Source organism: Nannospalax galili, unplaced genomic scaffold (genome assembly GCF_000622305.1).
Source record: "Nannospalax galili isolate Female #2095 unplaced genomic scaffold, S.galili_v1.0 scaffold3045, whole genome shotgun sequence".
Classification (NCBI taxonomy): domain Eukaryota; kingdom Metazoa; phylum Chordata; class Mammalia; order Rodentia; family Spalacidae; genus Nannospalax; species Nannospalax galili.
Genome location: NW_008352271.1, coordinates 65,440 through 77,228, shown reverse-complemented (window position 1 = coordinate 77,228; position 11,789 = coordinate 65,440). Strand labels below are relative to the sequence as shown.

Below are 11,789 nucleotides of genomic sequence, written 5' to 3'. Positions count from 1 at the left end.
GTGTACTACATATAGAGCACCAGACCAAATGCAAATTGTGTATCCTACAGAAGAACTTGGCCAATAGAAGATCACCACCCATCAATTCTGTTTCTCTACAACCCACCCTATTACCAGAAACTATGCAACAAAGAATGCTGGAGAGGAACAGAAACAACAGAAGATGTATGTGCCATGAAAGGGGCTCAGTAGATGAGCTCACAGTGGTGTTGATAGTCCAGCAATGTCTATGTGCAGGACAGAGAGACAAACAACCACAGCTGGTTGCCTTAGCACTTTCATTCTGGCAGAGAAGATCTGGAAAATTACTAGAGTTGCTGCTATTTAACCCATGTTGGAAGGCCAATGGAGTTGCAGTCTGTCACTGGAGGACTGTAGCAGCAACAGCAGCAGCCACAGGACCAGGCACACTCAGCAGAAAGAAGAAAACACATGAAGGCAGGAATCACTGCTTTTTACTCAGACAATTTTTATTAAAGTGCCAATCACATGTTCTACCTGTTCTCTCAATCAAAGCCTGACTCTAGATATTATAGACACATACATAAGTCAATTTGCCCTTTAAGTAGTGACAAACACATCATATGGTATCTATGCCTATCAGTGACAGGCACATACCCTCACAAGTGTGGACACTGTCACAGGCCTCTTACAAGCATCTCCAGGCAAGTGAGGAACAGAAAAAGCCACCAACAAGGCTTTCCCCCAACTCAGTGTTAACTGGCTATGACAAGGCTACTCATTTCACAAACACTGATGCACAGATCTCAACTAAAGGCAATCCAGGTGCAAAAGTACATCCCCCTAACTCACAAACCTACTGGGGCTAGTTAATATTTAAATGTATTATTAGTAGCTGGGTGTTGGGACATGCCTTTAACACCACCACCTGGGAGATGGAGGCATCCCACAACCATGAAGGCTATTGCCACTACCGTTGGTTACATGCTGAAACAGGATGGTCACTACTGAAGACATCACATGCTTGGGTTGCAGGGCATGGAAAAATGATGCTGTAGTAAGGTGGACACTTCCTCCATACTGGCTGGCTTGCATGGTGCCAGGTGCAATGCAGATGGCTCGGGGAGAATTGTCACCAACCATCCTGCTCAGCTACAAACACTGTGATCAGTACCAAGAGGACAGGGAGAATATGCCTCCTGGTGCAATAGTAGCACAACTACTGTTTGAGTCCAACAAGCAGCTTTCAGATTGGATTTAAAGCCCACTCCACAGGAGAAAGTTTGTGTCTGATATTATAGGCCAGGAATAAAACTTGCTGGATAGGTCATAGGCCCCAGAAGGTAGTAACTGCTATTGTTCTGTTAGGTGATATGATGTGCCTCTCAAATTTTCTTCTAAACACTTCAATTCATGCCTAATAGATCACTACTATGTCAGCTGCCATCCACCCTGGAAGGAAACTTCCTTTCACAATGGATGGTATACCACAAAGACTCAGAACCAATGATGAAGATCTGAGAAAAAGTCAGTATTGCTCTGGCACAGTGAACTAATGTGAGCCATAGATGATCACTTATATCCCTCTACCTGCCCCCAAGGATCTAGAAGCATTACCAAAAAATGTAAGAGCCAGAGGAGGGGTAGACTATTGTCTAGCAATTTCCTCAGAATTGACAGTCTCTCAAAGGGAGGCATGAGACTCAAGAAATAAAACAAGGTCTAGAAAACTTGAATTTACAAGATTCTCAAGGCCACTCCGCAAGGTTATAGAAGCAGCAAATAATTATGAAAAGAAATTCCCCAACTAAGCTGCCTGCCAATTATGCAAAGATCTCAGGATTGCAGCTTCCATGAGACATCACTTAGGCTGGATGGGCTTTTTGGTGATGCATCTGACTGTCCATGCTCCTGGAAGTAACCCCAATAAAATCATAGGTTCACCTAAGTGAATTTGGAGAGAATTACTTTTTTTCTGTCACCAGTTCCCTGTCTCAGGTGAGTAGACATTTTCTCCTCAGGAAAAGTCTCATACAATAGTGCTCTTAGGACTTCAATTCCTCAATCCTTGACCCTGTTGTTTATACTCTTAGAGATTTAGAGTGAGTTCTTATCCATAACTGAAGTGAACTCATAAAGTACTAACCACGTGGATTTTCTAGGAATTTTCTCCCATGGGTTATATATTGAAGGAACACTGTGTGTAAAACTGATCTCCCATGTTATTTCAGGAAGTTTACCAATTACAGGCATTGTTCACATTCACAGTGTTCTTTGTCACAATTTCCTCTTATAATTGTAAGGAACTATGAAATGTAAAGGTTTTCTTATTTTGTATTAACAGAGTTTTTCTCCAGTATGAATTTTTTTCATGTAATTTAAGATAAATGTACCACATGTAGGATTTACCAGATTGCTTTCATTCACTGGGCTTTGGTCCAATATGAATTTCCCACACACAAAAAAGATAACTGTGACATCTAAAGAATTTATCTCACTGTCTAAATTCATAGTTTTACTAAAATATGAATTCTTTCATGTAATTAAAGATGACTGTGACGTCTAAAGGCTTTTCCACACTGTTCATATCAACAGAGTTTTGTCTAGTATGAATTTTTTCATGTCTTTGAACATCACTGTGACATCTAAAGGCTTTGCCACATTGTTTACACTCATAGGGTTTTTCTCCAGTATGGATTCTTTCATGTCTTTGAAGATTACTGTAACGTCTAAAGGCTTTATGACACTGTTCACATTCATAGGCTTTTTCTTCAGTATGAATTTTTTCATGTAATTTAAGATTACTGTAATGTCTAAAGGCTTTGCCACATTGTTTACATTCATAGGGCTTTTCTCCAGTATGAATTTTTTCATGTAATTGAAGATAACTATGGCATCTAAAGGCTTTACCACATTGTCGACATTCATAGGGTTTTTCTCTAGTATGAATTTTTTCATGTCTTTGAAGGTCACTATAACATCTAAATGCTTTACCACATTCTTTACATTCATAGGGTTTTTCTCCGGTATGAATTTTTTCATGTCTTTGAAGATTACTGTGATCTGTAAAGGCCTTCCCACATTGTTTACATTCATAGGGTTTTTCTCCAGTATGAATTTTTTCATGTAATTTAACATTACTGTAATGTCTAAAGGCTTTACCACACTGTTTACATTCATATGGTTTTTCTCCAGTGTGAATTTTTTCATGTAATTGGAGATAACGTTGACATCTAAAGCCTTTTCCACACTGTTTACATTCATATGGTTTTTCTCCAGTATGAATTTTTTCATGTAATTGGAGTCGGCAGTGACGTCTAAAGGCTTTACCACAATACTTACATTCGTGGGGCTTTGCTACAGTATGAATTTTTTCATGTCTTTGAAGATGACTATGATTTGTAAAGGCTTTACCACACTTTTCACATTTATAGGGTTTTTCTCTAGTATGAGTTTTTTCATGTCTTTGAAGATCACTGTGACGTCTAAAGGCTTTAACACATAGTTTGCATTCATATGGTTTTTCTCCAGTATGACTTTTTTCATGTAACTGTAAGGAACCAGGAAATGTAAAGGCCTTACCACACTGTTTACATTCATATGGTTTTTCTCCAGTATGAATATTTTCATGCAATTTAAGATTACTGTGACGTCTAAAGGCTTTCCCACACTGTTTACATTCATAAGGTTTTTCTCCAGTATGAATTTTTTCATGTAATTGGAGATGGCTGTACCGTCTAAAAGCTTTATCACATTGTTTACAGGCATATGGTTTCTCTCCAGTATGTGTTTTTTCATGTCTTTGAAGATTACTATGTTGTTTAAAGGCTTTCCCACATTGTTTGCATTCATAGGGTTTCTCTCCCGTATGTGTTCTTTCATGTCTTTGAAGCTGACTATCATGTCTAAAGGCTTTACCACAATGTTTGCATTCATGAAGTATTCCTCCAGTATGAATTTTTTCATGTCTTTGAAGATTATTGTGATCTGTAAAGGTTTTACCACACTGCTTACATTCATAGAGTTTCTCTCCAGTATGTGTTCTTTCGTGCCTTTGAAGATGACTGTCATGTCTAAAGGCTTTACCACAGTGTTCACACTCATATGGTATTCCTCCGGTATGAATTTTTTCATGTCTTTGAAGATTACTGTGATCAATAAAGGCTTTACCACATTGTTTACAATCATACGGTTTTTCTCCGGTATGAATTTTTTTATGTAATTGAAGACTACTGTAGTGTCTAAAGGTCTTACCACACTGTTTACATTCATAGGGTTTTTCGCCAGTGTGAATTTTTTCATGTAAATGTAAAGAACTAAGAAATCTAAAGTTTTTACCACATTGTTTACATTCATAGGGTTTTTCACCACTATGAATTCTTTCATGTCCTCGAAGAGAAGTAGAAGAACTCAGCTGTTTCCCACATACATTACACTGATAATGCTTTCTTACAGTTTGAGTTCCTCCAGATGTACGAAGTGAACTGCCATCAGCAGAGGCCTTTCTATATTCTTTGCATTGACAGAGTTTTTTTTCAACGTGTGTTTCTTGATGTATTACCAACGAACTTGGAAAATCAAAATAATTTAAACTTGCTTTATATTCCAAAGGTTCATTCATAATATGAGTTTTCATATACCCTTGACAGTTTGGGAGAGAGTTAGAGTTCTGCAGCTTGTTTCCATACTCCTCATGCTCAAATGGTTTGTACTGAGAGTGAGAGGCAGGATGGTTATGAAAGGGTGAACACATGGAAACCTTCCCACACACTTTGCTTTCACATGGTGTTAGGCCACTAGAACTTTTCATGATCATATTGGCATTAGCTATCCAAGTGAAAGTTTCTCCATCCTGATGATCTTTACGCTCACAGAGTCTCTCGAACATGCAACTTCTATAAAAACAACAAGTATATTACTAAAAGTCAATTTATTACTGTTTATTACAAAGTGTAGGTCATATACTATTCCCAAAACCAGGTAAAATGTCTTCTACATATCTGAATGGTTTGAAACTAAACAGATTGATAATTCTACAATATGGCTCCCACAAAGCTATGACAAAAAGAGTGACATTTGTTAATGGGAGTTCCTAGTACTGTTTTTAAGTGAAATGCCCTGCAAACACTGAATAGCATTCTTAAATTGAGGTAAATGTTACATTTCCAAATGATAAAAGTAAATAAAGCAGTCCTTATATCTTCTGTTTACTTATTCATAAATGCCTATGTTAAAATACTTTAAATGGGAGGATGGAGAGATGGCTCAGCTGTTAAGCACAGTTGCTGCTCTTCCAGAGAACTAGAGTGTGGTTGCCAGCACCCAAGACAGGTAGCTCACAACTTCTTGCAATTCCAGGGCCATGAGTCCCAACAACTTCTTCAGACCTCAAGCACAAGCACACAGATTTGCAAAGACACACAGACACACAGGCAGGCAGGCAGGCACACACTCACACAAATAAATAATAAAATAAATCTTTTAAAAATTCAAAGAAACTTTGCTTTTACTTTTTCAAATTACCTTGGATTTTTTTCAGAACTTTTATAATGGTCTTTAGTAGTCTCATCTTCACATTTGTTTCCTAAAATTGTAGACAAAGGAAATTTATGATGAATTAGAAATTTCTGAAAAATTAGTTTGTAGCTTTAGTCTCTATGAACCATGCCTGATTTATACACCACATTCTTCCCTTTCATTATCCCAAATCACAGAAGAGCACTGATACCAAGAGACTCTTTTTCCTAATATATTAAGGGACGGTAAGATGATATTCTTACCTATAAAAGTGAAGTTCCTGCAGGTTTCCAGCATCACATCTCTGTAGAGATTCTTCTGAGAAGGATCCAGCAAAGCCCACTCTTCCTGAGTGAAGTTCACAGCAACATCTTCAAATGTCACAGAATCCTAAACATTGATAGACTCAATTGACAATAGGTTCACACAGTTCTGTGCTATCCACACATTTTGTTCAATGGCACAGAAGTTCTAATGCAAGCTTGGAGTGGTTCTGAAAGGACAGAGCACTGGAGGGACACTCCTCTCACTACTGTGCACAGGGCACAGGATGTGCTGCTGCTCTGCCTCAATTCTTTCTACAGAGTATGTCTACTTCCTGTCTTAAGAAAGTCTGACCCCTGATGTACAGAACAGAGGGCAATTACCATGCAAGGGTCTGCTTGCCCTTAGAAATTCTTATAATGTTTAAGTTTTGACAATTGAGGAGAGTTAACATTTTGGTACAGACTGCATGAATGTAAATGATAAATCACCTAGCATAAATGATTTAAACACTCTGGTACATTATGAACCATAATGAAAGTTTCATTCACATTCTGAAAGTTTATTAATTTATTCAGAACTCACAGAGGTACCTGTGACCCTGAATACTACTAGACATTGGTTGTAATGAGCTTCCCTGGTGGGCATAATTTCACAGATGCTGTCACAATTTATTAAACAGGGAAATGAGCCCATTTTATGTGCTTACAGAAGAGATAATGTATATGTTACAAGTGGTTTACTCAAGCACAATTTTAATCAAATAAGAAACATGATACATGCCCAATATTTAAAGATCCTAAAACAATAGTTTCTAAAATTTATGAGTAATGTCAAATGAGAATAGAGTAAGTGTAAAGGCAACAATGTACTTCAGAAAGAACTCAAATGCAGTCAGTCACGTTGACAGGTGTGTATAGTCACAACTGCATCAAAGAATGAGGCCGAATGTTCACTTGAGCCCAAGAGTCCAAATCAGCCTATGCAACACAGTAAAACATCCATCTCAGGAAGAAGATAGGGTGAGACGAAGGTTTGAAATGGGGAAGGGCAGGAAACAGTACAGGGACTCCAAAATTCGTGGTTTCATTTTACACTATAAGAAAGAAATCACGCTCCAAACAAGACTTCTTTGTACTAAACAAAAATTAGTTTTTGACAACTGGAGAGATGGCTAAGTGGTTAAGAGCACATATTGCTCTTCCAGCAGACCTGTGTTCAATTCCCAGCACCCTCATTAGGAGGCTTACAACAGCCTGTAACTCCAGCTCTAGGGAATCTGTGGGCACTGCACTCACATGCACAAACCCACATACATGGATACATAATTAATAATAATCAATCTGGGTGTGGTGGCACATGCCTTTAATCCTAGTACTCTGGCGGTGAAGCAAGCATATCTCTGTGAGATCAAGGCTAGCCTTGTCAACAAAGATACAAAGCGAGTTCCAGGCCAACTGAAGCTTCAGGGAGACTCTGCCTTAAAAAAAAAAAAAAGACCTAGGGGCTGGAGAGATGGTTCAGTGGTTAAGAACACTGACTGTCCTTGCAGAGGACCCAGGTACAAATCCCAGCACCCACATGGAAGCTAACAACTGTCTGTAACTCCAGTTCCAGGGGATCCAACAGCCTCTTCTGTCCTCCGCGGGCATTGCACTACACGGGTGCACTTACCTACATGCAGGGATAACATTCATACACATAAAATAAAAAAAATAAAATAAAATATTAAAAACAAAAACAAAGACTTAATAATATTTTCTTAATTTATTTTTTGAAACTGATCAGAGGCAGTCTAGCAACTGTTAAAATCAAAGAAAAACATGGTGATATTTTGCCTAAAACACTTCAAGGACTTCCAAAAATACAGTAAAGACAAAAGGCCAAAGTTAATTGCTGCATCTTAAAAATCCGATTTCAGAGTCCAGGGAGATGGCTCAGCAGGTAAAGGACTTACCACATAAGCTTGATGACCTGAATTTGATTCCAGAAGCCCACATAAAGGTCAAAAGAGAGAACACAGTACAAAAAGTTCTCCTCTGACAACTGTGACATGTACACACCCACATATATACACATTATACAAATAATAAAATTTTAAAACTTAAAAATTAGGCATCAACATTTTCAGCCTGACCCTTAGTGACCCATGACCTATTGTACACATCTTTAAACTCATTCCTAATGACAATGGTGCCTTATAAGATAAGTACTCTTAAACAAGTTAAGCTCTTCAATTTCAGTCTTAACGAAATGACATGAACTGCAGTAGTATGCCAGATATGGATTCTGATCTGAGAAAAATCACAGTTGGCCAGACCTTCACTTCCCCAGAAGACTTCTCCACAAGAAAAATACAAAGCTGGTACCTTTGTGAACATCACCTCCAAGTCAGTCCAACTTACCACTCAGGCACCCAATAGTTGGCTCCAAAATGAAACTGGGTTTCACTTTTCATGAGGCAGAATCCACTGCTGTAAATGGCATATCATGGCTTAGAGTATCGAGTCAAGTTCCTTTCGCATAACTGGGAAATGTGTTACATCTATATGTGCCTTTTCAATTAATACTATACATAATTAATTGGGACCTATGATGGGTCTTGCACCCTCCATTTGACCTGTGAGAAGGACTCACAACTTGTACAAATTTGAAACTCAGACCTTTTCAAGTGACTTTTCATGGGAAGATATCTAATCATACCAGAGAGGGCAACAACACTCAAAAGAAATGATTCCATCGAAGTCTAGATTAGTAATTTACTGCAGTTACTTACAGGACCATGGCTGACAGAAAGACAGCTCTACCATGGAAAACCCCCCTTAGCATGTGTAATGGCTCATAAAAGTTCCATCTAGAAAGGTTCCTGAACAACTCCCAGGGAAATTCTAGGGCAGTCACCATCTTCAAATCTTGTTTTAGGAGACTCTTTTGCTTTCTTTTTTCTTTTCTTTTCTTTTCTTTTTTTGGTCTTTTGAGACAGGGTCTCCTGCAGTCCCAGCTGGCCTGCAACTCACAGAGATCTGCCTGCCTCTCCCTCTGCCTCCCAAGTGCTGTATGTGTCTGTGTCTGTGTATGTGTTCCTTAGAGGCTAGAAGATGTCAGATTCTCTGGAACTGGAGTTATAAGCAGTTGTGAGCCCCAGACATGGCTGCTAGAAATGGAACTGCTGAGTCATCTCTCCAGCCTCCCAAGTTTACTTTTTGAGTATTTAAAAATCTATCTATTCCCTACATGAGAAAACACTAATTTAGAAGAAATACCTATGCAAAATTCCATCTGTTTCTCAGGTTCCTAGATTTTTTTTTTCTGGCCATTCTTCTGACATGTCCTCTGAGCCCCTTTTTGTATCCTTCTGTGCTTTTGATGACTTCTAACACAAAGGGACAAAGGTGTAATGGGGCAGAGGCAGGCACTTGTTTAGCCCGTTCTACAGGGATCTTACACTGCTCAAAGGCCTCATCAGCCTTTTTCCCCTCACAGGGCATTCCTCTATTATCAATTTATGTAAAGAAAGGGTAACTTCAGGAGGAAGGGGTACAAAAAACCAATACCCTAGAAGTCCAGTAGCTGTTTAACATATACAAACACGGGGTGTTATAGGATTTTCCCAATAACTTTGCAGGGTATCATAAGCATTTTATCCAACCATAACATGGCCCAGAATTTACAAGTGTGTCCCAGTCCTTGTACCCTGTGTGACTTGATCTCCCATCATTCCTTGAAGAGCCACTGTATGTCTTTTAGATGCTTTTCCAAACCTGTAAAACACTCGATTTTACTGCTATTTCATCTATGTAAGGAAACTTTTCCATAGATGAAAGGCTGGATAGTGAAGCAAGGTACTGACATGGCACCCTATGATAAGTACTCAACGATGGGGACATATACAGCTAGCAATTGCTGTGCTAGTGCTGTGTGCTCAATTCCTCCTTGCAATGACTCATATAAAAACTCCACGGCAATTGTTTGCTAAGGACCTTTTAGCCAAAGTCTCCAGCTAAAGACATATATCAGTTGTTCAGTCAAAAGAACAGTGTTGGGTACAATGGCACAGATGGAGGATGGCACCTCTAAAAGCCCTCCACAACCCAGCCATTTTCTTTGTGTGTGTGGTCACAGCAGCAGGACCCTTAAATCTACAAGAATTAAAGCTGTTGTTTCAGTGAAGGGCAGAGCTTCTTAACTTTCTGCACTTACATCTTTTTGAATGTGAAAATTTACTCTACTCCATGTATTTAAGTATATAAATCAAACAATATTGATAATCATAAGGAAAATTATTTTGAAAAACTTCTTTGTATATGTGTCATTTTATGGGTTATTAATGATGAAAGCAAATTTGCACACCAATGAGCTACTTGTGCTGTGAATTTGATAGAGCGGGATGTACTGTCAAAGTTTTTCATATTTCACAGATATTTTGATTTTAAGATGGTTTATACTTTGTATAAAAATGTAGCATAAATTGCAGAAGTATGTTCATGGCTATTTCAAACACTGCTATAAACTCTACCCTAATTTCAAGCAAAAATTCACTCAATATTTTTTTTAACTAATACTCAAGAACTCGTCATAATTTTTTTGAAGGCAGGAGCTAATTTTATAGCCCAGGCTGGCCTTGAGCTCTCTATGTAGCCCAGGGCAGCCTCAAACTTGTAGCATTTCTACTGCCTCTGCCTTTTGGATATTGAGATTAAGGTGTCAGCCACCATACTCAGTTCAAAGAGATTATTTGTTTGGGACTGGATCTCCTGTACCCCCAGCTGGCATGGAAATCACTCTGTAGACTAGCCAGGCTAGCCTCCACCTTACAGAGATCTTCCTGCCTTTGCCTCCTGAGTTCTGGAATTAAAGGCATGAATGACCACATCTGGATTCAAAGAGAATTTTAAAATAAAAGATTCTAATACAGTACAATCCTGATATACTTATTTGAAATTTACATGCTAAAGAATGGCAGTAGGAAAACATCGTCTATGTTTAACTAAAAACATAATAGTCTAGATGTGAATGGAAGTGTTTCATGCAGCATCTGCTAAACAGCTGCAGAGTGCAATGGCATGCTGGATGCAAAGAGCTCACATTCTGTGTTAACAAACAAAGCTGCCATGGTATCACATGCAGCAATAGCACTGGTGAGAACTGTGATGGCTCACAGTCATGTTTGATTATGAGTGTATGATCATTGCATGTTCAGAAACCTTTCATTATCATCCAATTTTTTAACACATTATGGAATGAAAATTTGAATCCGGGTAGAAACCAAGAAAGAAATTAAAAAATTCTTTGAATTGAATGAAAATGAAAACACAACATACCAAAATCTATGGGGTACAATGAAGGCAATTCCAAGAGGAGAATTTATTGCTAAATGCCTACATCAGAAAATGAGAAACATCTCATATAAATAACTAGACACCTGTGAAAGAATTAGAAAGCCAAAAACAATATGTAAAAAGAGCGGAAGGCAAGAGATAATTAAAATCAAGGCTGAAATTAATGAAACAAAGAAAACAATAGAAAGAATCAATGAAACAAAGACTTGGTTCTTTGAAAAGATTAACAAAACTGATAAACCTTTAGTGAAATAAACCAAAAGAAAGAAAGGACCCAAATTAATAAACTCAGAGATGAAAAGGGAAGCATTACAACAGGCCCTGGGGAAATTCAGAAAACTATAAGGATATACTTAAAAATCCGTATTTCACAAAATTGGAAAATCTAAAAGAAATAGGTACATTTCTAGACATGTGCAGCCTACCAAAGTTATATCAAAATGGCATAATTTAAACAGACCAATAACAACCTACAAATGCAGTAATTAAAATTTTCCAAAGTAAATAGACCCAAGTACCAGATGTTAGTAGCACAGAATTTGACCAACCTTCAAAAAAGTACAAATACCAATACACCTGACATTATTCCAGAAATAGAAAACAAAGGCACTCTCTCAAATACTTACTATGAAGCCAGTATTATTACTCTAGCAGCAAACCAGAGAAAGACCCAACCCTCACTCCCACCAAAAAAAAAATACATACATA

General features: G+C 38.0%; 1 protein-coding gene across 1 annotated transcript in view; it reads right to left on the bottom strand.

Annotated features, from left to right (window-relative positions):
- Positions 1-445: 445 nt before the first annotated feature.
- Positions 446-11,789, bottom strand: part of LOC103746913 (zinc finger protein 14-like) — a 25,437-nt gene continuing 14,093 nt past the window's right edge. Inside the window, exons 2-4 of the mRNA XM_017802241.2 lie at positions 5,742-5,868; positions 5,485-5,545; positions 446-4,856 (exon numbers count right to left, since the gene is read on the bottom strand). Coding sequence (XP_017657730.1) covers positions 2,480-4,856; positions 5,485-5,545; positions 5,742-5,868 — 2,565 coding nt within the window. The 3' untranslated portion in view covers positions 446-2,479. The remainder of the gene's footprint in view (positions 4,857-5,484; positions 5,546-5,741; positions 5,869-11,789) is intronic.